At 40.7% G+C, this 27294-nt stretch overlaps 1 protein-coding gene across 3 annotated transcripts in view; it reads right to left on the reverse strand.

Annotated features, from left to right (window-relative positions):
* The window catches only part of TMTC2 (transmembrane O-mannosyltransferase targeting cadherins 2), a 244885-nt gene extending 221965 nt beyond the window's left edge, over window positions 1-22920 (reverse strand). Inside the window, exon 1 of one of the 3 annotated variants that reach the window (XM_064655536.1) lies at window positions 22506-22917. In XM_064655536.1, coding sequence (XP_064511606.1) covers window positions 22506-22588 — 83 coding nt within the window. In that variant the 5' untranslated portion in view covers window positions 22589-22917. Of the gene's footprint in view, window positions 1-22505 lie in introns of all 3 variants that reach the window. The other 2 variants (XM_064655538.1, XM_064655537.1) reach the window with 2 other exon arrangements.
* Between the last annotated feature and the right edge of the window lie 4374 nt (window positions 22921-27294).

Here is a 27294-nt window from a genome sequence, read left to right on the forward strand (position 1 = left end):
CATACGGGAATTTAGAAGTTTAATATTTGGGCAATTTGGTGGCGAGAATACCACAAACTGGAACTCCTGAAAATCACCCTGGATTAGGGACAGTAAATCTGGAAGACCTGCAGAGATCCACTGGCACAGCAGAGTAAAGCTTGACTAAGCTGAGTAAAGAATGGTTAAAGGAGGATTTGACTTTAGTCCTCACTCAGCATTCGTAAGAGTCACTGTGCTGCACACTAGGAGTTACACAGTGTCACTTTTAAATGCACAAACTATAGTCAATAGGTTAAAAAAGACCTTTTCAAAAACAGGGAAAAACTAATTCGAACACTGCATTAGTATTTCCTTCTTTCCTACCATTTTTTGCAGATGAAAAATGAAAGGGATAAAAGATAGATTCCCCTTTCCAATACATAAATGCAGATTTCTTGCTTTGAAAGAAAGGAGCAGAACAGACACATTAGGTGGCTTTTTTTTAATTAGGAAGCCATAAGGCACACAAAGGAGTGAACAATCATGAAGGGCTCTGTTTCACTGTTTTTTAAAGGTGACAGGAGGGTATTCTTAACACTTTGTGCAAAAAGCACTTAGGTACTAATTCCCCCAGGATGCACCAGCAGATCAGGCGCCCCAAAGCAGGTTCCCATGCCCATGCCTGGGATTTTGGTCAGCTCTCAGGCAGCCAGGAGCAAGTGAGTCGCCCAAGATCCCCAGACACACTTCAAGTGGGGACCTCGGGCTGCTGCTTTCACCCGCAGCTTGTCAGATCAGTACTGCCAGCAATAGAACAAAGAAAAATGGTTCAAGACTAAGCGACTTCAGAGCTGAAAACTTTTTCAGCCAGGAGTTTCTGATACCTCATTGAAGGGTCAAAGCCAAGCTTACACCATCTGCCTAGTAATAAAGCCATAATCTAGACATTTTGATAACAGCAAAAACCAAGGGAGGAATATATATTTTTAATCTCATGACATCTTAAGTCTTTGCAGAAATACATTTGTAAGTCTTTTACATGTACCCTCCAGCAGTTATGTTTGGATTAATATTGCATAGAGGAGTTGAGGGTGTGGAGGTTATTGCAAAGTCCAGTCCTTAAAGAGTGTTCATAGGTTGAAATAATAAGGCCTACTCTTTGCATCACCCCTCTACGTTTCTAGGTATTAAAAATTTTATTATTAAACAGTGTGACATTGAAAGTCTAGAAAAGGCAAATCAGCAATACCTATATACTTGTAAAGGTCTTACATACCAGGTTCAAATGCTAAAACTATTGGATCTATCTAGCAGAGTTGAATATGATGTCAAAGCAAAAAAAGAAAGTAGACTGTGCTAATAGAAGTTAATGCAGATTAATTTAAAATCAGAACATTAAGTTTTACCTGTAGGAAAACAAATTATTTCAATAGATAACAACACATAAAGTGGAGGTAGTTATCTAAGCAGTATATGTTCAAACTGTCTATCAGTATTTATGGAATGATTTAATCACCTACTCCTACACTTCTCACTGCCAGCCTCCTCACACCACAGATTATACATTAAGCCATTTCCAGTGGGGATGCTTTGTAGGAAAAGAACTGAATCAACTACAGAGCATCCTTCCTGAGCACAGATAGTTCACAAATGCATGTTGAAGCTAAAAATAATAAGAGGAAAACTTTCAAGAGACATATTTTCAGGGACAGTGAGACATCATCTAAAATAAGGCATGTGTGTTCCACTGAGCCTCACAAACAGCACCAAATGACACAAGACCAACTTGGCAGCTCTATTAATGATCTCCTTGCTGCCTAGACCCCAGCTCCCCCACAGACATCCACAGATAACACTTTTTACAGTAGATCACAACAACACAGACAGCAGGTCCCAATCAAATTTGAGCATAACCTGATCTACAAACACCCATTTTTGCCTTCTAGCTCTCGCAAACAGGGATGCAACCACACAGAACTGCTGATAGCACATCACTACTCCACATACAGCCGCCCCCAAGAGTACCAACAGGGACAGGGGACATGCAGCTGGCATCACTGGGGAACCAGCGATGGCAGGAGGAGTGCCTGTCACTCATCCTTGGAAATAAATCAGGGATTTGACTTTGACCCTTCACTTAGCTGAAATAGGGCAATAGTACACAGGTTCATTGAGGATGATGTTGCTCTTATCTCTACTAGCTCAGCAGGGGTCAGGGCCAGGTTTCTAGTGTCCCTGCAGCTTTGCTGCAGCCAGAGGAATCAAAAGGAAACTCTGACAGCTGCTGCAGGATTATCTGAGCAAAGCAGGCAGAGGAGGAAAAGCCAAGGGCTTTCAGTAAGGCTGACACGCTCGTTCTGCAGCAAACATTTTTGGAAACCAGCACATTCTCAGGACTGCCAATGCTCCAGATCTAAAGGGGGCCCTGACCTCTGACAAGGGGAAGACTCTCACAGATTTGCCCTTCTGGCAAAGGTGTCCTGGAGGGTGTACTGCAGCTCATGAGCAAAACTGATGAGTAGAACATATTCTACATAAGTACCATTGTTACCTATTATTTTTCTATTCTATGATCTCTTAGTGTTCAAGAACTTCATGTAATATAGAAGAGACATCATTACTGGTATTCAGCAACATAAATCCTGACACTCATCCTCATCAAATACAAAAGCAAAAGGCAACAGATTATATGAATTATAAGAATCAACAAAATATCAGGTTCAGAGAACAGAGTAATGACATTTGAAGAATCCAACCCATCATTGAAGACATTTCTTCCCAAGACAAGACACTGTACAAACTCTGAGCAGGTTTGTCCTTAGCACACAGGAGGTGCAATATAAGGGTGAGGAAGAAAAGAATAAGCAGATACGGACAAAGCAAACAACAACAAAAAATAAGAGACAGAACAAATTTAATATTGACTTGTGAGAAGATTAGTTGAGCTTGCATCACTTTCACAGTTCATGGTCCATGATGATAGGAAATTGCTTTTGTTCCCAACATTTTTTTCTGATAGGCTTTGAAAACAATAGTTTTCCTAAAGATAAAAAAGAGAAAACAAACAAACAAGCCCAGGACAGAGAAGAAAGTAATGTTAAAACAACTAAAAGGGAAAAAACTTCGTAAAATACTACCGAAAAATATGCATAAAATTATTTACCTAGATAAAGCTATGGCAGGTCTTTGTTAAAGATGCAAATTTTATTCAGTAAATCAACGGATGAGCCCAACTTCAAATATAACACTCTACAGGCTCACAACATCACCTCAGGCAAATCCACAGATTAGCTTGTGGCACTGCTGATGAGTCTAAGCTTAAAACCAAAGTAAGTATTTATTAACATTAACCATTGCATTTTGATTCAGTGATTTAAGAAATAAAACTACCTTCAGGAAGTACTGAATGCCCCTTTCTCCTAGAAATAGTTACAATAAAGGAGCAAAACAGAATTTCCCAAAAGCTTTCTGAAACACGAAGGGAAAGTTATGAGAGTGCAATTTGGATACATTACAAAAGTACAGCAATCCTTTATTAAACGCAATTAATTTTGATTGTAATAGTCAATCCTTTAATTACAGTTGATGAAAAACATTGCACATAATTTGCTTTCCCTACATCGATGCTCCAGATACAGATTTCCATTACCTCATCAATACCCACAGCATGAAGTAATCAGAAATAAAACATGAGCAAAATCTCTGGGATTTTTACGTTCTTAAAAAAACAAGGCAGCCATACCAATGTTTAGGTTTATACAAGCAATCCTATGAAGTAAAATAAAAAATGGGCAGGAGTAGATATGAAGTATGTTGGTTTGAGGTGGTTTCTTCCAGAATAGGTGCCTGAACAACAAGCGCTTTAGCACTGGGACAGCTTCTATTTCTGTAGTCTCTCAAATAGCAAGGACTTGACTCTAGAAAGATCAGACTGCTTTAGAACTCATGTTATGATATGAAATTAGCAACTAAATTTTATACTTTTGAACCAGCTACATGCAGATAAGCCATTTATTGACTAAGTCTGGTCCTGGTCTCCATCTCAGTTTTCTGGCTACATCTGCCCTAAAGACAGAGCTACAATCCTAGCATATGCCAGAAAGAGAACTCAGATTAATGCTGGAGCACAAACACAATGCTGTTTATATTTAGACCTCGGAGGAACACAAGAATATGAGCTGTTCATCTGTCACCCTGGACAATTTCCTACTTTTAGTCCTCTCAGTTGTCCCTCATATTCACAGGGTCTCCAAAACCTCAATTAAATCACCTTGAAAACAGAATCTTATTGCCATGTGGACTTAAGAAAGTTAACCAAAAGAACTGATAAAACCGTATTATGAAAAATACCAGCATTCCTGAATGCTCACTATATATAAATATATATATTTTTATTTTTTTTTTTCTTTTACATGTCATTGCCTTCTGATTATTGCCATTATTTACCTACCACTAAGCACTAAGCCAATCTCACCATGCACGGAATACAGACATATTATAAGAAATGCTGTATCAGCTGAAGGAGAACACAGGCCATAGCCATCAGCACATCTAAAGCATTCCTCACATCTAAGAGAATGGTGTTTATACATATATATAGACACACATACATATATATAAACGGTAACAACATGAAAATCTCAGAGTATTTTCTTCCTGTTTTACAATTAGAGAGAGGGAGGTACAAGTAAGTGAGGATGGGGAAAACTATTGCTATTCTGTTTTTTATGATAAATTGATAAGTCTAATTATATAATGCATTTCTGCCAAGCTCATGCCAACATCAAAAGTCAGGCAATATGGAAGGAACTACAAGAAAATTTTTAAAGCTTCATTCATCTTTCTTGAGAGCATCCACCAAAGATTTCAGTATAACTCGACACTGAGCTGGTCACATTTCCAGTTTCAGACCACGAATCTTGGAGGCCCAGGAATACAATGTGTCTTTACAAATAATTTTTTCTTTAATGTAAAAATTAAGTTTTCCTTTATCCTTGAAGGTAAGACATAGTAGGAAAGAAGAGTGAGTCCAAAAAGAAAGAGAAAAGCCTAACTACTTCAAATTAAAGATGTGTGTCTTTGATAACAATAACTTACGCAAACATAGGAAAAAGAATACTTGTTTAATTCACAAAATTTAATCTAATAATGGGATCATAAATGAATGCCACATGCTGTGCAACACTATGTTTGAAACTCGCAGTCAGTTCTCACGTTGAGAGGAATTTGAAAACTGCTTCAGTGCAAAGTATTTGAAGCATAAGGTACAGCACCACTTTCCAACAGTTTCCATAGCTTTATATTAACTATTTCTTCATACATACAGTCCTAAAAATAGTACTGTCTGTGATGATAGTTCAGCTTGGCCTTCCATCCAAACCGCTATTGCCAAGACTAGGTTAAAGCCTTGCGCTTCATTAGCCACATAGCAGCCTTGGCAAGGACCAGCTCAAGGCAGCAGCGCTCTGCATCATCGCTGTCTGTCCCAAACTAGGAATTAGTGTGAGGAATAGCCAAACAAGGCAGCCACAAAACCATAACTACTGTAGCAATCTAGTTTTTGCACAGCACCAGCTAAGCCCCTGTCTTCAGTCATATTGTTTTATCCATTTTCTTTTCCCAAACAATTTATCTCTTTTTTAGGCTGCATTGTGTCCTTCTCCTTGAATGGGCCTAAATCTATTCACTAAGTCACTGCTCATTCTCCTACTTCGGTTCAGGCATCTGTTTTCTGTATATGTCTTATTAGCTTTCCATTGGAGGAAACACGAGAGGAGCAAACCACCCAGGGAGACAGAGAGAGAACAGGTTAGAAGAGCAGGCTGAAAACTCAGGAAAGGCAGGAGTGAAATTCACAGAAGCCTCTCTGGACAGAATTCATTGGCACCCTTTGACCAGATTATCAGCACTGATTGCTTACCCTCACTTACTCTACCAGTAGTTATCCCTTCAGACCTGTTGGCCATGCTGATGGTGTGACCTGTCTCAGGGTTTTGTTCAGTCAGGCAAATAGGCTTAAGCAGTTTGACCCAGCCTGGCTCACTACAACAGAAACAGCTGAGACTGACAAAGCCTATGGATAATGTCTCTCAGCAAATGCAGTAGCAGGATTCATACTCTGAGAGCAATTTTACTCACAGCTTGCATACTGGGTTTGGATCTTCTGCATCCCACATATCTGGGAGCCACCAAGGTCTATATCATTTCACACGTCTCTTATTACTTCATCTGCCTCGCCTTCACCTTCCTCCACACCTTCCCTCACAGTCACCACAATGTTAATGTGGCTCTTGTACCTGCAAACACCACTTGGTTTCTACGACACAGGACCACTATGCATATGCTGCTTCTTTTCCATGCATGGTTTTTCTCATAGCTTTCCATCCAAAGCTCCTTGAGGCAGAAAATCTCTTCAAGTGCTCCTGAAAGCAACCTAAGGTATCGCTCCCGACCCAGTGGGAGTAATAACTGAATAAATAACTGAAGTGAATGAAATTGCATCAGCATCTTATCAGACCAAAAGAGAAAACCCTTACAGAAAACCCAAAAAACACTGAGTAAAAACTGAAGAAGTATTTGCCCCAGACATTGATGCAAACAACAGCTCAAGAGCTTTGTATCCATGTCAAACCTCTTACTGCTTTACTTCTTTTCCTTCTTGCCCACTACACCAAGTCTTCGCTGCCTATTCCCCAACAACTGGATTGTACAATCAGCAGGATAATGCAGCTGGTATATACTTCTCCATTATCCAAACATATAGGCAGTATTAGTCTCCAATGCAGAGAAGACATAAGGTTCTACACCCACCTGTAAGGAGAGAGAGCAAAGACAGAAACTTTGCAGCCTGAATCTAACCTCACCCAGGGGGTTGTGTTCTCCCATCACTGGCATTTAAAGCCATGGACATAATAAAAAATAGCCTGAACATGCCAAAATAAGGTCATTTAAAACAATGAATAGTAACTATTATTTTCTTAAGACTTCAACATTTCTCTCTTTAGGCAAGTTCATCATACACTAGAGCAGGTTGAGTTTAGATGAGTATTAGGCTGCAGCTTTTTAGTATGCTCCAGGTAAAACAAGTGAGCACACACAAAGGGTACTTGATAACATTATCTGCACATGCACTATTGTGTAACTGTTTCCACAAGCACAAAGGACTGTCACGCTGCCATAAGACTTCATGCTAATTGCTTGTTGTGTGTGTTATGAAATGTAAATTATGACTCCCTCAAAAACCTGGAAAACTGCACCTATCTAAATCTCACAGGATTATAAGGGGACAGTCATTCACATAATATTTCTCACCAAGAAACATAAAAATAGGCTCTGCAAAGATGCTCTGCACAGAGACAGAGATCTGCTAGTGTATATAACAGCTGTCTTGCTGCACATGCGGCTCCAAATCGAATTTGCAAACTGGTGAAACATCTGGATGGTGAAAACCATCACAGTTATGGCAATACCCACAGCATTTCTTTATCAAGCATGAGGTGAAATTAAGTAGTTAATATACATGATGATTAAAACAGTTGACATAAGTATCAAATACTGTATGACTCCTGTGATTGAGTAGTAGGCTGAGGAGGAGGCAGGGGGGCTGCCCTGTAATTTCTATTTTACCTCTCCTCTTCCAAATGAAAGTCTTGAGCTACTAAGTCCTTCTGAATAATGAAACATAATAATGATACTTATATGTATTTGTGCCAAAAAAATATAAAATAAAAATATATTACAAGAACAAGCACATCCCATAAACATTTTCACTGCTTTCATTATTCAGGACCAACCAAGCATTTTATGAATTGTAGTTATTTATGACATTTTATATATTGTGTTTGTTTATGCACTAAATGTTCACCTACTTCCTCACTGTGGCTCTCCATCATTCAGTAGCAAGACAGGTCTGACTTCAAACTGCATTGCAAGGGTCTTATTCTCGTACCCTTGCAGACCCTCTATCCTGCAAACACTTAGCCATGTGTTTAACTTTATGTATACAAAGTAGTCTCACTGAACTCATTCATGAGACTCCAGCCTTATTTAATTGCCATAGGTTTTACCATTGATTCCAGTTGGACCCAGATTTTATCTAATGGGACTATTTACATCTGAAAAGCTGAACACATGTCCAAGCATTTGTAAAACTGAAGTCCCAACAGCAAAGCCAAGGCATACTGCTGCCATTTTATCTCTTACTAGCAAGTCGGTCCCACAAAATGATTTGCTTTTGTCTTTAACTCAGCTAGGACAAAATAAAAAGATTATTACTAGAGCAGATTATTAAATTATATTTTTCCTCCTTTTTGGATATTACTAAGGAGGCTATTTATTCTCTCCAATCTGCTCATTTTTTTCCATTCCAGTAAGCATGAAAATGTTAATGCATAATCATCTGGGCACAAACACTGACCTTGCTTAGCTGGAGAGTTCACTCGATCATCTGTACTTCAAAAAAGAATAAATTTCAGGCAGGTACAAGAAAAACATATTAATAAGCTGCAGTTTTCTTTCTTTAATTACAACAGCACCAATACTCAACCAATCTAAATTTAATTCAATTAAATCAAGGTTTAGTCAGTTCCTGAAACAATAACTGAAATATAATCTCTGCATTTGCTTTCTCATTTAGTTTTATTTAACATGGACAGTGTAAGGCGACTCAAGTACCTAACTGCTGACCTTCAGCAGAAAAAAAAAAGGAAACCCAAAAATTACAACATCAGACGAGATCCTTTGCTGCAGAAAGTAAAAACTTAGAAGTTCCTGCGGAATTCAGAACAATGACTAATGAAATAAGGACTCTCTGAACACAGAAAAAAACTTGCTTTTTCTCCTTACTATATTTATAAGCTTAGAAATTCCCAAGGGCATAATTTGATACTAATTTAATCACTCTGTTGGAAGAGTCACTGATTGCAGGGTCCATCCCTTCACTTTATCCATGACCAGCGCCGCTAGTGCAGACATAAGATAGACATATATATGTATATATATATAAAAAAGACATAATTTTTCATCCTGTCTATACTTGTATGCTATTATCATATGTGCAATTAAATATGCATATTAAATGCAACTATCCTGTCATGAATAGGGTTCTTTTTTGTTTTACACTACAAAATACAGCATGATAAGCAGTCTTCCTTGAGCAGCTTATTCTACAAGTGTGCTCACTTACTCTTGGCAAAGACTAAGTGGTAAAATTTCAGGTCCATGCTAAGAACTATCACAGTATCTGCTCTTCCTTAACAGGACTGTGTTCTGCTACCTCCTGTATTTTATATAGGATTTCAGTCCAAGAAAAATGAGGATGGAAAACAAATACTCTCCAATAATATCCTCTCAGCCACATACAGCAGTATAACATGCATTTTCATACTCTACACACAGATGTTTCCCCACGATTTCTTATTGTGAAAGTATGCAAAATAAAGTGCTCTCAGTGCCCTTGCTCAAAGCAAAAACCTTCGGCCATCACACCTACTGTGCTACACAATGAACAGATGTGCCCACATCCTTGCCCACACTAAGATCTAGTACAATTTATATTTTAAACAGAATTGTTTCAATTACACGAGACCAGGATATAAAATTTTGATAAATTATTTTAATCACACCCATTACTGAAAATTCTCATCCATGTCACTTAGATTTTTCCTTAAATATTTACAGAAAGACTGAGGCATAGGTATTAATAAAATACTCTTTATTCTGAAATTCCATAATCTTTTCCGTACTTACATTTTACCTGTGTCTTAGTTCTTTATTTACATGCTTTAGAGTAATTTTATTTACTCAGAAAACAGTACACTCATACTAGGATTCAGCAGTAAGAAACTGAGTTTCAAAATCTTTTTTCTTTAAAATAAACTTATACTTTTCCACATCATTAACAATGAACATAGTGTGAACATAACCTAAACTCCTTGCCTATAATAAGTTACAATACAGAGAGCCTCAGTAGGATCTACAAAGTTCAGTCTGCAAGATGTTCAGAATAAGCCAAGCACAGAGCCAAGTTGGTAGATTTAAATATCATGCACAGCATGTGGTTTCTGGAAACTGTGCCTAACAGGGTGGTGCCTTGCTTCAAGCTACTGCATCGGAGCCTTTCAAGATATACATATCTTGGTGATACTCATCATCATGGTACCTGCAGACTTGTACTATCCAATTTTCCTGCTTAGACAGGACTTCTTCTCCAACACTATCCCCAAGCAGCACTGAGATCTAAAGCTGCATAGAGAGCAGTAAACCTTTTTTCCTGCAAAACCAGTTTATTTCCATACACACCAAGTCAATAGCTCAAAATTACAGTAAGTTGAGCACATATCTTAGTTATATACGGACAAAATGCTACAGGTGTTCCTATACAGTCAGTATTTTCATCATTTTTCAAGAGTAAAATACCAAATATTAATTATTAGTATTGCAAGCTAGCAGACTAGATATGTGGCACACAAATAGGTGAAAGTCAGTATTCCTTAAGGCCTTTCTTTTTTGTGGGATTCTTTCCTCACCTCACCAGACACTCACCCAGCCCCTAAACAAGGTGCCCTTTAATTGTTCTCAGACACGATTGCTCACATTGATTCAAAGTGGAACACTGAGGAAAAAAATAGAAAAGTGAGCTGACTGTCCCCTAGAGGAGAAGAGTTTCCTGCAAATTCTCTCACAGGTTTACTGTTGCTTAGCAGATCAGTTATGTTAACTTATAAACATCAACTTTTTCATTAATATCCTTACATTGGTTTTTTTTGTCATGTACTAGAAGCAGGCTCTAAATTCCAGAGGACCAACTAGCTTCCTTGCTCCCTGGACACCCAGTCCTTACTTTTGCTTTTAACCCTGTATCAGTCAGGCATGAAGCTCCAGTTACCCAAGTCCATCAGGGTAATCAAGGGTTCTGCTTTGAACACATACAAACCTACTCATTCATCATTAAACAAAGCAGATCTAGTGAAACCTTCACAGAATTGCTAGTGTTGGGAGGGACCTCTGGAATCATCTAGTCTAGCATGTCCCCATTCCACACTCTCCAAATAAAGCAGGTTCACCTGGAGCAGAGTGCACAGGGTTGTGCTCAGGTGGGTTTTGAATTATCTCCAAAGGAGACCCTCCACAACCTCTATGGTTTTTTAATAAAGCAAGTAGAGCAAAACACACCCCAAAGAAACCATGGCCAACCTGCTCTGGCTACACAGCATTTAGACACCTCACAATTCTATAGAAAGGGGAAGGTATATAAAAAAACTTCCCTTTTTTTGAGCCCAAGCCATCAATTTAAAATAGCCACATGCCCACAGCTATTATGAAGATGCCCTTACGAAGGCTCGAGCCACACAGAACCGGACAGCCAGGGACCTACAAAAGATGCGGCTACAGCTGCCAAGAGTTTGCAATCACATCATGAGCAGGAACAGGGCAGGAGAAGCAGAAGCAGTAAGAGACACAGTAACTTGCACAGTCACTAGGGACACATCCAAACAGCCACAAGCCCATTCAGGTGGAGAGGGCATCTATCTTGGGCTTCACCTGCCAGCAACACTCCATAAGCTACATCACCATAACAGGAACTGAAGCTATGCAACGCTGGTGCAAAGCTGCTTTCATCACCCATTTCAGAGCCCAGGCAGAGCATGAACATGCCTGGCAGCAAACAGCAGCACAGACGGAACTCTGGGGTGATCCAGCTTGAGTCTGGCTTTTTTAGCATGAGGCCAACAACATGAGGAACCATCTTCATTGTGGCCTTTCCCCACCCTTAAGTCTTCCACCTTCTGAATAAAAAAGCATTTGGAGAACTCTCCAGAAGCACGATGTCTATTAAAGAGAAATACTAATATTTTTAACAACCCAAGTGATTTACATGCAAGAGATGAGTAAAGTACTGTGAAATGGAATAGAACATAAACTACATCTTTTCACACAAATAGAAAATCTATTCAAGTATACCGGTATAACAAAGAAGCTATAAAGAACTGTTTGTGCTATAAAATGAAAGCTGCTAGACACAAAAATGCCATTTTAGTTGATTTAATTTTTTCATCATTCTCTTAGTACTTTATATTTCATCAGGTTTTATTTATACAGCCACGCAGCATTTAAATTATTTTTTTGGCACTGGAACCTCAATTCAAATCAAAGTGATTTAAAAAGCCTAAGTTTTGTTCTGCTTTAATTATAAAAATGTAAAAGATCTGAAGTTTAATTACAAATAATTAGTTAAAAAAGGAAACCTTTCTTCTGCAACTAACATTAGCTTTGCCAGACCAATCTTCTTTTCTTCCTAAAAAAAAAACACCCACAAACAAAACAACCTTTAAAAGTTTCCTCAAGTACAACTGAAAGTGTTTGAAGAAAATGAAACACATACACCAAAAATTCATGGAATTTATTACCAGAAAATTCTTCTTATAATTCAAGATTTTGCAGCAAGGAAATACATAGATAGATGCGTACCATACCTAGAAGTACTTCCCAGGAACTGTACAGTATTTCTTTTTGGCATGGGAGCTGGGAAGAGGCCTGGAAAGCCAAAGAAAGGATGGTAGAATGAGAGCAAACTTGCTAGATTCTCAAACCAAACTTCCAAACTAAGCTTCACAAATTATTTCAAAGAGTTGCCCAAGATTCACTGACTAAATTCTGGCATGAACAAGGTCAGATGGGTCAATACAGAGAGGCTTAATCAGAGACATAAATATTCTCCTCATTTTAGTGGTATCTAGGGTGCTGATGTATAACACACAAAATAAGGTTTCTTAAGATCCTGCCTCACTTCTAAGCCTAATTTCTTTATCTTTTTACTAAAATAATTTAAAAAATCAACACTTCTGCTACACTAAGCAGTCATATCAGATAAATACAGTATCAAATACAAGAGAGAACATGACAGCACCTTCATCTTCACATAACTGTTGGAAATGACAGGATAAAACACAGCACAGCATTCCTTCAAATATATTTTTATTTTAAAAGAAAAAATCTATTTTTAAAAAGCATATGAAGCATGAAAAAAAGAGTATATAGCAGAAGGTTCATGATCTAGAGAACAACAGCTACAAGTTCCACCACAGAGTCACACTCAAAGTGTGGGCTCCTTCCACTTCAGTAACAGAAATCCACAGTGTTATTTTGGGTTAGGAAAGCTACTCTAAAGGCCAGAGGTGACTGCAGGCATCTCATCTGAATTTCCAAGTGGACCTAATCCCCTTCTCGAAGTAGCCCAGTAAGCACACATCCCCCAAAACAAAGTAGCCAGCCAAACATAACTGATTGTGACCCAGGAAAGTTGACAGGCTGTAAAATGAAACCAAGGACATTCCAAAGTTTCCAAAGTTCTACAATATCACATAAAGGCTAAAAAGCACCAAGAGGATCAGTCTACAAAAGAGAAACTACTGAACAGCCTATAAAGGCACAGGCATTATGAGCTTTAAAAAGGAGATTTTTAAGTGTATATTTAATGTGCTGCTTTGCACATTGGGCAGCAAGATCCTCCCATTGTCTTCTCAAAGGCCCACCATTGAAAACACACTCTGAAAACAACGAAATCCAACTACACACGCACAGAAGACTTGGAGAAACCAAAGTTAAAGTCCCAGAAGAAGACTTTTGGAATGAATTCTCACTTCAAGGTTTCATACGAGAAACCAGAAAAAAATTATTCATTTGCAAAAAAATCAAATTATTCTGGATTAGGAATTCCAGTTCTCCCCATGTTGCCTCCAAGATGTTGATCTATTACTTTATAACCCCATGAATTGTATATTTCAATGCAAAGCAACTAGTAAAAGACTGTCAAGTATATAGGCATTAATATAGTAAAGAACTTCAGTTTGACAACTCACACCCTCACAGCAGCTTGAACTCTGGGTGTGCTACAACATACCTCAGGGAAATATCCTGGGGTAAAATGCAGGCACAGAATTTACCGCAAGACACATGGTTCCAAAACCAGCCACACGCTGAATATTTAGAATTTAAATTACAATGGGGCAGACCTCCCCTGCCTACCTTCTAGAGGCATCTTCAGCACATCAATCTCTTTTACACACATGACTGTCTCCTGGAGTCCTTTATCTCCTGTTGGAATCTGGATGAAGACATATCAAGGAGCTCTTTGATAAAACCAAACAGTTTGGTGCTGGTTGGGTGGATTTCTGGGCTTGGTTTTAACTGTGATATTCCACAATAAAGGGCTTGGCTGACCAATATCTACAGACAAGTTTTATTTTCCTGGTACCAGTGTTAATTCTTAAAGATCTCTATAATGGACAACATCCAGTGCCTCAGCGTTCTTTTTTTCCCTCCTCCACTAAGTAATTATGTCACCTTAAACCACTGCAAACATCAACCTAAAGAGACTATTTCCAATGAAAAGTATTTTTCAGTGCTTTATTCATACACTGGAACTCCATGCTGGGTTTTTTAGTACCAAAGTAAATAACCACTACCAGCTTCAATAGTTGCCGAGAAAACGTTAAGAACTATTTTAAACAGCATCAACTGTGAAATATTCCTGCATGGAAATTGGAGGCTGGATGCTGAAAAAGGTACTCCTGATGCATCACAACACTGGAAGTCTATGCACTTAGCCAGGCACCACCTCCTAAAGAAAAGTACCCAACTGACAGAGCATCCAACTCTGAGCTACATTCCTTTGTATCAGAGGGAGAGAAAATTCTTAGAAAAGCAGTTAAAAACTCAAGTTACACTTACTCAGAGCAGGTAACCAAGCAATTGGAAATGGTGCGTACAGAAATGAAATGGTATTTCTAAGTTGGGACTGCAGATAAACACATGCAGTGTATCTTTTATTTAGGTATTTGAGAGTGTTCAAAGACTGACTTCCCACCTAAACACTGGGGGCAGGTCATTTTACAGTGATGACGGGGAAGTCTAGAGTCTGGTTCCTGGGCCCAGCACCAGTTATTAACTGCTATATATAAAAAGTCACAAAGGTAGGAAGAAAAGACAGGACAGAGATCTAGGAAGAGTTTAGGCTGCTGCTGAGTGGGTGTGTTTCGATGACCATTTTGGTCACTGAATCATGACCCTGTTTCAAGAGTTCAAGTATTTTTTTTTTTAAGTACACAAATTACCAAGCTGCATGGAAATAGCATCCAGGCACTGGCAAAGATGCTACCAATTACTATAGTTCTGCTACCACTTACCGCGTTGTTCCTGAACTCGTACTGGACTAGCTGACTAAAACACGCAGCAGTTAAAATTATACAATCCTCTCATTAGCAAAATAGCCTAGAGTAATGCTAAGTGCAGAAATACGTACCCTGGGAACAGGATGCTAAATTCAGAAAAACCTGTCCTCCCCTGAACCACAAGGTCAGAGGTCAGGGCACGCTTTTCTGGGTCTATTGACAGGTTGGTGAATAACAGGGGATGCCACAGACCAGTCCAGTCATCTGAAAGTAATGGTTTGTACCATCATGTGGAAAATCCTGGTTCAATTACCTGTCAGTCTCTGGCTTTCTGGGCCAGCTGGGACTAGGAGCACTCCTGAGGCCAATGCGCTTAAATCCTGCCGAGAAGGAAATGATCTCAGGCAGTCAGTGACCCCTGCAAATAAATTAAGGAGCCTTTGTGGCAGACTAATGAGAAGCCTATCCAGCTCTCTGCTGGAAGACAGATACCAAAAAAGATGTGGTCTCAAATTTTAGGTATACAACAAAATACTGCTATTTAATATAATGATAGTATATATACCCACATGTGTTTTTAGAGGTTACAGTGATTCTTAACAGTTTTTGAAGAACCAATGTGGGCTATTTGAATAAACCACTGGATAAAAAAAGATATAGAAGACAAAACATCTTCAGCTAAAAGCACAATAATTCTAAAACAAAGAGCAATTAAAAAGATGAAGGGAGGAAGAAAATAAGGGGCATGAAGACAGTAAATGAGTATTATATCCCTTCAATTGAAACCTCCCACTATTCTGGAAAAACCTCCTCATGAAGCCACTAGGACAACGAAGGCTAACAGAGTAATTCACAGTGTCCTAGGGAACACAAGGATTAGTATTCAAGGAAGCCACTTTTACTTTTTCTCTCTCTCAAAGCTTAATGAGGCCAGGAAAGGCCAGTGTGGTAAAGCATCATCAACGAGCCATCCCCAGTTACAGAGGCTGGCTGACAAAATTTCATCAGCTTCAACAGTCTGATTTACCGATTTTCTTTTTCCTTGAAGTGAAACAGAGATTGATAGATTACTTGATCCTTGGCTGCTGCCCCAGTGATCCAGCTTGTTTCTTTGTTTCACAACAAGCTGTCATACACAAACAGCAGCAACCCTGTGCTAGCCTGAAGCATCCTCTGAAGACGAAGCCAAGTGCATGTCGCTGCCTTCGAAGATGTCTGTTTATAAGCTATTCACAGGTCTGCAAAATATTTCAACTGTCTTGAAGTAACAAACTGAGCAGTAGTGTTGACACGCTAAGTAATATTTAGGATGCCATTTCAAAAAACACCTTCTGACTCTTGAAGTTTCATTTAACAGGCTAGCCTTTGGGGAAAAATGGTTAGTATGGAGCTCTGCAGAGGGTGAAACTGGGAAAGAAACTGCACCCTCTTAGCGGGGAGGGACTGCCTGTGCAAACAATAACACAAATATCTCAAGTCTGGAGGACTATCCTGAGACTGTAAGCATACAACCTAAGAACCTGATCTACAGATGTGAAATTCTACTGCCATCCTGACTTAAAAAACCTGCCCACAGAGCAAGCTCCCACCCTAAATGAAGATAAGGAGAGTTTATACGATCATTCACGCCAAGCAGAACAGCAGACAGAGTTCAAAGGTTGCCAAGCCCAAAGGCATAGGCTTCCACAGTCAAGAGAAACTCCCAAATTTATTTAAAAATCTGAGGGCCAAAGAACAAAGAACTTTGAGCATAAGGTTCAGATCTCCAGATAAAAGAAACAACCATTTCAACAAAAATTAGAGTTAAAAGAACATTGAGGGAAATGGACAGTTTAAAAAGGTTTCTTTTCCAAAAAGAAGACAGTTAACCCAAAAGCTCAGTAAAGCCTATAAAATATTTAGAAATAAAAATTTTAAAAATCTAACCTAAAACACTGGTGCAAAGAACAGATTCACTTTTACATAAGTAACAATAACAATAAGCATCTCTGTCTTCTGATTTACTCTGTTTTTCCAACTGTATATTTGGAGCACCTTTCACCCCAGGTTGGCAGCAGGCTTGCATCTACAGCTTCAGCATTAAATATTTCAGCTAAAGAAAGAAATTCCATAAACAAAGAGCAAAGTCTGATTCAGTCACAGAAAAAATTTTTAAAAGGTCCTAGCAGCCAACAACAAGGGAAAGGCAAACTTCCAGATGAGAGAAGTAAAGGAGCTCTAATTCATCACTCTTGCAGCTATCAGATGGTTAACAAATTGAGATGAGATACTTTGGAGCCTTTTCAGCGACTTTCACTCTGGCAAACTTTAAGGATTCAGAAGTGCAGCTGGAATACATATGGGAGATGCTGGAGAAAGCTGATCATTTCAATTTGTAACTCCATTGTGTGCTGGAAGAACTTCCTGCAGATGAGGCACATCCCATCAGTGACTCAGGGAGACTCTCCGTCTGCTAACAGTCATGAATTTATTCTCTGAACCAGCTACCAGAAGTGACATGCTTTATGTTAGTGTTACATGTGCAACCAGAAAGCCTGTGGGGGCATAATTTCTTTTTTGTTTCCAAAAATCTCTATGCTATAACATCTCAAAAGAAAAAAAAAATATTTGATGAAAATAAGATTTCACATTTTTCATATTTTGATCAAAGTCTTTCACTTAACACAACTTTTTATGCACAAACCCTTTTAAAATCAAAATCCAAATGTATTTTCAGGTTACATTCAGCATTTATAAATGAAACTGGTATCATATTAATAGATTGTTATTGTGCCAGGTTCATCCCATTAGTTACTGGTTCACTTGGTTAATACTCAACTACAACACCTGAAAACTACACAGCCCAAGTTACTTAGGCATCTTCTTCAGGTTACTTTTTTCCTTCATGAATATGTTAAAAAGCCACTGTTTCATATACAAATTATCTTTATGGTGGTTTGAAATTAGCATGCAGAAGATAGAATAGAGGGGAAAAAGGGAAAACACTACAGAGAACACACACTAGTCCGTGTCTTCCCAAACCAACCTCATTGTTGGAATTCAGTTTTCAGCCACTTGCAAACTGAAGCTACTAAAAGGTACTGGAGAGGTGCACTTGAAGCTGAAAAATTGAAAGTAAATGACAAAAAGGGGCCATAAAAATCAGAGATGTAAATTAATAATCAAATATACACACACAACAAGGAGACAGATGGCGAGCAATTTTCCCCAGTGTACTTACACTTGTTCTTCTAGTGCGCGTATTTGGGTCACTTGCTAGATTAAATCTCATGTGGCAGACCCGATAGAGGTACCGTCAAATGTGTATGGGCTCGGCCTGGTTTTAAATTTTGCATGTCTGACACCACAGCATGAAAACATTTATCATGATTTCTTCAACGCAGTTTGGAATATTGCCCAGCGACTTTGAAACAAGGCTGATGGATATTTTCTACCATCAGTAGGGCTGCCTCATTCAGGCCAGCTAAATAAAATGCAGTACAAGCTAGAGAAAGTTGGTCTGCACTACCAAATCTCATGGAAGAGACCTACATGGACACAGACATGTCTGTACGCGTTTTCCAGAGCACAAGTTTTGTCCATGTGTCCTTGAGAAAATACATCACTTGAGGTTAAAGGTTCTTACTCTTCTTAAAATATGCCTTTCTTCTGACATTTAGGAGAAGAAAGGAACACCTCAATGGATGAGTTGCTTTTGACATGTTCGCTTTACAATGCATGACCTCAGATACGCAGAACACTAAATCTTCCACACTCCAGCTATAACGCGACAGTGACCTGTCTGAGTTAGCACAGGTCACATGAAGGACTACAGCTTCAATGTAAGGCACCTGCAGATCAAATTGCTTATTGGGAGGGGGAGGGGGGCAGAGGAGGCTTAAATGGCAAGGAAAAATAATAATGCAGATGTGTAAGCCTAATTGCAGCAATGGGTTTCCCTCCTGTAATACTGGTAGATATTAGCATGAAACACAAACTACGTGTGCAGAGATTAGCCCTCCTTAATCTGCCAAAAATCTGGATTTAACACGGTGCAACAAGCAAGATCTTCAACGCATCTGCAGGAATGGCAATTGCATTTCTCCCTACCCCATTACCATTTCCAAGATGATTTTGCTCAGCAATAAACAAACCTTTATTATCAAGCAATGTGAGCTACTCTGGCATTACATCAACATCTAAATATTTCCACCACCTCTTCCCTCATTATCTCTTGTTTTGGGTTACTGAATGCTGCATTCAGCTTCAAATAAAAAAAAAAATAGGTAAAAAGAGGGAAAAATACATCTATTTGCTCCTAGATGAACAAGGGGGTTCGTAGTTCACATGTAACTAGGAAATATCACAGCTGTCTGTGAGAATTATAGAAGCAGGGACCAGGATGGCAAAAGCTTGTGTTTTCTAGGTCTACACCTACATGGAAAGAAAAAAAAAAAAAAAGCAGTGCTTCTTTACACTGGCTCTCGAGTTTAAAGACTGTCACTTTCATTCAAAGTAATCAGTAAGTCAATTGATCAAAAATATCACATTTGTACTGATTAGGCATGTGCCATATATCTGCTTAGTCTGAAAGAAATAAGTTAGGCAGACTAATGACCAAAAGTAAGAACATGTACATTTGCTCACTCAACTTCCCCAGGCTTTAAATTCATTCAATTTCAGTTTAATTGGGTGAAGGATGGGAAATAAAATATTGAATCCTTTGATATAGAGTCATAAAGCCCAGACTACAAGCAAGTTTGTTATGTCACTGTCCATACAGTCTTTGGTTTGGTGCCATGTTGCTGCTAAAATATTAAGTTTTACCATTGGGAAATTGATTTTGCTATAAGAAGTTTTATGATGCCACTTAATCTTGCCCAACCTACGTAAAAAAATACAGAAAGCAATTACAGACAGCCTTTATGTAGTAAGCTTGATCACTATATTAAAAAGAGAACAGTCTGATGTAATTTCAATATGATGGCAAAGGAAGCAGAAAAAGCCATGGCAACATGCTGCCCTCCTGAAACAAGACATTGCAGGTTCCCAGCTTAAATGCAAAATCTTTATTCACTTAAAGTTAGTAGCATGATCCATCTCCCTCATGGAGGGCTGTGTCCTGCAGCTCCAGCACCAACCTCCTTTTCTAGTGTTACATTTCAAGAGGGCTCCTGCAGGGCAGCAAGATCCTGTGATTACAGTTGAAAGAATACTTCGGGTCTGAGAGTCTGCCTCTTTGAATAGATAAACCTTTCTAGTTCAACAATTACTAGCACGAAACAGCCATTTCTGCCTTGTCCCTTCCAGTACTGCAATTGAAAAATATCCTAATTAGATGACCCCCACATACAGAAATGCCATTAACTGGCTTTCAAAGCACTCTAGCGAATGCCTAAATCTTAGCTACAATGACAGTACTTTATTTAGCTAGGAGGTAAACACATAAACAAAACAGTATTTTAGAACACCTTCTAAATAGCCTGGGATTAGTACTAGCAAAGACAGTGTGAGATTACCTTTTCCACCTTTTCCACCCTCTCTGAGATTACACTCAAATGCTGTTTTTTTTCTAACTGCATTAAAGCACACTCAGGAAAGATCAAGAGTAACCTTGACCTCCACATCAATAGCACCAGGTTGTACTTCAAATTGCTTTCCATGCCTAACCAATTTGAACGGGCCTACAGGACAGGCTTATAAGCATGTCCTTAAACAACCCAGTTTTGCCCAAACATTGCAACATATGCTATATAGGGTTATATATATATATATATATATATATATATATATATATATGTTATATAAAAATATTCCACAACTCCTGAAGTTCCTAACTATAACAAGGTGTTTAAAACAGTATCAGTGTGTCAAAGCATTCACTACTTTCTACTTATCCAACTCAGACCTCCCATTACAGAGTAACAGCTAATTTTTTCTTTTATTGTTTGTGAATGAAGTCTCAAAATTTTAAAATAGGTTTAAGAAAAATCATTGTAGGAAATTGGAAGACTCACAGAAACCTAAAACCACTTAATTGCTCACAAGGCTTCAAGTGTATGTAAATGACCTGAAGGGCTGAAGCCTGAATTGCCACATTCTGCAGCCAACTCTGTTTCCAGCCACAGACCTAGACCAGGACTAACACTTGGCACTTGCTTCCAGTATAATAGATTTAATAGTAGCAAGCCTTGAAAATAGGGGGGAGTATTCTGGAAGCAGTGACAGATCCTTAAACACGGCAGGTGCACTGTAATATCGCTTCAGGGAGAAAAATTCCAAGTTTAGTAACTAATCTACTCCAGGACAGGCAACTTGTTTCCCAAGGCAAATGCCTAATTAAGGACAGATCTGACCCTTTTGCATCCCATCAGCGCGCCGGGAAGTTCAGCTCACCCGACAAACATCTTCCTGCTCAGGCACATACCCAATCCCACCTCACTGTGATTCCTCGCGTCCCCCCTCTCACATCAAAGGCTCCAAGGCATCGACCCTGCCTGACAGCTGCTTGGAGTTCGCGGGGATCGGGAACTTGCACCGCGCCGCAGGGACCCTCCGCTTTACACACCCCACCCAGGGGCACTCAGTCACTCCCTCGCATACACAGACACCCCTTACGGGTGGCCAGCTCCCGGAGGACTCCAGACGCGCTGCCGGGACGGGACGGGGCAGGGCGAGCCGCGCCGAGCCCCCGCTCGCCCGCCTGCACCCGGGGCCACAGAGAGAGGCTGATGAAAAGCTGTCAAAGTCAATCCCTGCTCACTTTTTGGATGGTTTAATTCCAATGGAGCATGAATCACCCCAGGACGATTAATAAGTTTAGCCAGGCGTGCTGTTCTCCCTAATACATTATAATTATGCATCTGTTTTAAACGCTATCAGATTAAGCCACCGGAAAAGGCACAAAGCGGTATTTCCCCAGCCTGCGAACAGCGCCTTCCCGGAGCTCCGGTGGGCAGGTACGGCCAGGAGAGGAGCAGGTGGGGAGCCCAGCCCCAGCCAGCCCCGCGCCGGTCCCGCCGGCGGGGCTGCGCTCCCGGGAGCAGCCGGGCAGCGGGGGCGACTTCCCGCGCGGGGCTCGGTCCCGGGGGAGCGCCGCGACGGGACGGGAGGCGGCCGCGCACCCCGCTGGCACCGCGCATCAGGGATCAGCCCGGGACATGCCAAGTTAGAGCGGCGGGTCCCTTCCCGCTGCTTGGGGCTGGAAAGGACCGAGTCCAAACTGTCAAAGCCCCGGGAGCGGCGGGTGCCGCCGCGGCCACCCAGAGCCCAGGAGCCACCGGGACCCTCCGGCGCCACCTCGGACACCCCGAGGGGGGCGGCCAAAACCCCGCTCCCAACAGGTGGGCAGCCCCCGCCCGCCCACCCACCCAGCCCCGCCGCTCCCCGCCCTACCTGTCATCGTAGCAGAAGTCGGCGCCCAGGGTGTTGAGGTACAGGGCGAGCCCTAGGGCGCTGCTCAACAACTCCGCGATCATCTCTCCGCCTGCCGCCGCCGCTCTCGCACCGAGGCAGCCCCCTGCCCTGCCTGGCCGCCCGCGCCAGCCCCGCCGCGCCACCCCCGCGCCCCCCGGCACCACGGGGCGCTGCTCCGCGCTCCGCCGGCCGCCGCAGCCTGACGGCGTCCCCCCGCTCCGCCGCCCCTACCCCATGGCAGCGGGGCGAGCGGCGGGGAGAGCGCGGATGGGCTGAGTGGAGCGGGGCACGTCTCCAGCTCCCGCCCTCCTCCCGCGGCGCCACGGCACTGCCGCGGCTCCGGCTCCGGCCCGCACCCCTCTCGCTACCGAGCCAGGCGCCGCCGCCGAGGCTCTGAGAGCGCCCGCGTGGGGCGCCCCGGGCTCCCACCGCGCCTGCGCGCGGGCCCGCCCCGTGCCCGCCCCTCCGCGCCCCGCCCCGCGGCCCTCGCGCCCGGGCCGTGCTGGGGCGGCCCCGCGGCAGCGCCCGCGCTGGGTTCGCCGGGGCGGGCGGGGACGGGCGTGCTCCGCTGCCGCCGGTAATCGCCGAGCGCTGCCTTCTTCGAGGGGCTGTTTTCTTTCCCCTTTTCTCCTTCCAACGTTTTCTTTTTTCTGTTTTCTTTATGACTGCAGTCATTTTTCTCTCTTTTCAGTTGCTTTTTCTTTATTGTCATTTTTCTTTTTTCTTACTTTCTTTTCCTTTCTTTTCCCTTTTCCTCTGTTCCCCTTTTCTCTTCTTCCCTTTCCTGTCTTTTTTTTCCTTGTTTTCCTGTTCCACTTTTCCCCCTTTTCTTCTTTTTACTTAGCCCCCAAAAATAGGTCAGATTAGTTAGAAAGAGAGGGCCCTTACCACTGTGGATGGGATGCCAGAGCAGGGGATTCCACGCCCCCAACTTGTCCACAACCTGGTATTTCCCTCTCTACTGGTGTGAACATCCACGGGGAGCCCCTAGCCGAGCTTCCAGTTAAGCAAAACCGAAGGAAAACCACTGATACTTGGCAGATGGGGGCTGAAAACAAAGGCACCCCAAGGCAAAGGAGCACTGCAAACTGGGGATCCCTCAGGACAGCCCCACTTTGGGGTGCTGCCTGCGCGAGGCGAGGTGGGCATAGCTTGAGCTGCACACTGCAAGTGGGACAGATAAATAGACTGTGAAGGAAACCCAGCCGGGGGAAATAATGCACTGAAAACGTCTTTTGGAATTCATGGGATATAGAGGCATGAAGTTATAGAATGGATTTGGGTCCATCAAGCTGATTACTTATTTTTTATAGAGAGTTTTTAAAATGTTGCCTTTTTTTGCTGCTAGCCGGCCCTTTTGTGTAACTATTTTCTCATGATTTCCATCAAGTTGCACATCATGCTGTCTGTGAAGAATAGGAGTCTGTACATCAAGCTGTGTCTAATAAATTGAGGACCTTTTAACAAGTTTTCTTTCTCCCCTATGTGATTATTTAATGCTGTTCTTTGCAACCTCAAAATATATGAAGTGCATTAAGACCTTTTTCAAGAAATGCTTGAAGTGCTCCTGTAAAGTCTGCCCCAAGTGTCACAAACATCTCAGCTGCTTCTACTTAGATTCAGGGAGTGTGTTATCTCCATCAGTGACAGTAATTGCAGACATGGGGGGAGGGTGCATTTCGTTGAGAATATTAAAGCTTTGAGGGACCTTATTGAACCCATTAGCAGATCACATTGATCTGGCATTAAACTTTTCAGCCTGAAGCACAGAACATAGTAACCTAGGTTTTAAAGAGTTGGTACTCTTTGTCAGAAGACCTGTGATTCTTCCTTTAAAATGCCAATTTTCAATTTGATTATGGACCTACTGCTAAGATCCCAGTCATCATGACTTAGTCCTTCTTGCTGCAGTGAAATTGCTGAGCTTACACACTAGATTTGCACAGCTCTTTCTCTGGAACATCCTAATAAACTCTGCATAAAAAGCAGTGTAATTGCTGCTGAGTCACCATGGCAGAAGTCTCTTGTTATCCATCTAAAGCATATATATTTTTTCTTCAAAGAGGCAGAACTACTGACTGGGGTAGATGAGGGCTAACAGAAAAGCTTTAGAAACAAAGAAATCCTCCAGGAAAAAAAACAAAGCCTGACACTGTCTAATAAAAGCAAATGTCAAGAAAGGGTAGGATGAAGACTGTGTAGAAAGTACTTGCTCCCCAAGACATCCTAAGTGCTCCAGGGTAGCTGGAGATAGTATTAGGGCTCCATCAGCCTATCCAAGTGGATTTAGCTACACTGACAAGAATCCATAAAGTCTATCTTGCAGAGATGTTTCTCTGTATAAACAAAGGGTAAGTTTCCTCCCAATGGCAAGAGCTTTCTCTGATGGAGATAACCTGCTTTATAGAAAGAAATAGATGGCAACGTATGCATGCACCTCCCTACCTGTCAGCTCTGGGACTCTGCAAGTCAGGCCAAACTGGGGGCAGCAGCCAGAAAGAGCCAGTGCAGAAAACTGGAGACAGGTTCAACATAAAAATTATTGTCCTTGTTAAGCAAACAACACCACAGAAGAAAACAAGAGGGTAGAAATTAAATCATGATAGAACAATTCCTTCTTTTCCTTAATTAGTTAAAAGTATTAAATGCATGGAGTTATGAAAGACATTATAATTTACTATAGCATCCAGAGATATAAGATAACATTTTGATTCATAGCAGATTTACGGTGTGATGTACAGTAATCCCAAGGTGTCAGAAGAGATAATTTAGAAGTTCAGATCTGGCACTAAGCTGACATTTTGAAAACAGCCTTCACTTCCAGAAAGTCACACACTGGTATCAGGGAAAAGGGAAGATGTGTAGGATTGTAACCGCACATAATAATAACAATAACTGTAAAGATAACTAGAGTTATGCAGTCTTACAACTGATCTATTGTGTATAGCTTAGTCGACAAATTCACCTTATTTTGCTTTATTGCAAGTATGGCAATCAAAATGATCTGTCTTAATACCAGTTGGGAAATTTCTTCATTAAAGACATTATAGACTCTGAGTCACTGTACTACAGTATACTTCACCTAAACTGTGCCTGAAAGATTAAGTTGTGGCACAGCATGTAGAAATACATGTCTGTCACAGTGACAGATTTGGTTAACCGGTCATTGACTATGAGACTTTAAATGTCAGGGTAATGCATGTGGTACAGATCCCTCAACAGATTAGATTAGACACTTCAATTTCTATACAGTGGGTTCATTTGCTGGAGCTTGTAGAAAATATTTGTGTCAGATTCCTTAAAGCATCTGAGAAGAGAAAGGCTAACCCCTTAAAAGCTGTTGGGGTTTTTGGATATTAAGTGTTACTATAGGAATAATCAAGTGGGATTTTTAATTTTTTTATGCTCAGATACCATCAAATAAGTGTTATAACATATTGTGCCTACTTTTGAACAACCTAAATTACACCCAAAGGTGTGGCTTAATGAACCTCAGGAATGTAAACTTTGGTGCATTTCGAAACACCCATGCAGTTGTTTTTGTTAGCAGTCGAGGATAAGTTGGTGTTATGTAAGGAAGGAAAAAGTGACCTTACTTTATCAGAAGTGAAGAAAGTGGAGTAGAGGAGAATGTTTAACCTACTGCTGCTTTCACAATTAATAACAGATTCATAGAGGTGAAGCTGTCTGATTTTGTGGAGTAAGATCCAAGACGTTGTTTCCCCATCATGCTAAAAAGATCATATTAATCCTCAAAGAGACCAGTATTTCTGCTTCCTCTAAGAAATTGCTTTTTATTATTATTATTTTGCTACCATTATGATAATAATAACATCAGCAATGACAGCCAAAATAAATATAAGTTGCAACTGCAAAACTGTAAAATCTTATGGAAATCTACTTGAAATAGGACGGTAAAAACTAAACACATGCAGAAAAAAACCAAGAACATGTAGGACTTGCATCAGTACTTGTAAGAGGATTTAACCAAACACATTTCCTAAGGACATACATTTCCAGGAGGCACCAGTTCCTACTTTAGATCAGTCAGTGGAGCTAGAGTATTGCTGCAGAACTGGACAAAGAGAGAGAGAGAGAGAGAAAGAGAGAGAGAGAGAGAGAGAAAACCAGTGCATTTTTAGTTTGACCTAATCTAGTTATGCAGACTCTCTCTGGGAGGAAAAAAAAGATAGTTAAAGGGAAGTTTTTTGTATGGACAAAACATGCAAGAGCATTTGTGTGACTCACGGGTGAGCATATCTCAATGGCAGAGAAAAGGGCAGTTTTTAGTCTCTCCTGAATTTTCAAGGATGATTTTCTTAATATTACTCCATTCTAGACTAATCCTAATCTGCTTTGCATATTTATCTCCCTTGTCCTTTGAGATAGTTCAAAGAGAGATCAAAAAGAGTTTTTAATCCTTCTTGTTCAGACTAAGTTGACTGTGTAAACTTGCTAATTGCAAATATGTCTATTTGTCATTTCCCAGAACATGAGCCTCTTCACTGTTTTTTCATACTTCATAAAAATAGCAATATACCAGTTTTCTTTTTTTGTTGTCATTGTCCTGTTTATCAAAACAGCTCAAAGAAATACAGATTCTTAAAAGGTGGCTCTGGAAGCAAATTAGAATTAATGTCATTTTACACAAGGGGAAATTGAGGCAACTGGCATTTATATCAGTTTATCCAGATCACGTGGGGAACTCTACAGCAGAAGAGGAATCTATCTGAGATCCCAGCCATGATTCCAAGTCATTCATCTGCTT

This window comes from Pseudopipra pipra, chromosome 5 (assembly GCF_036250125.1).
Source record: "Pseudopipra pipra isolate bDixPip1 chromosome 5, bDixPip1.hap1, whole genome shotgun sequence".
Classification (NCBI taxonomy): domain Eukaryota; kingdom Metazoa; phylum Chordata; class Aves; order Passeriformes; family Pipridae; genus Pseudopipra; species Pseudopipra pipra.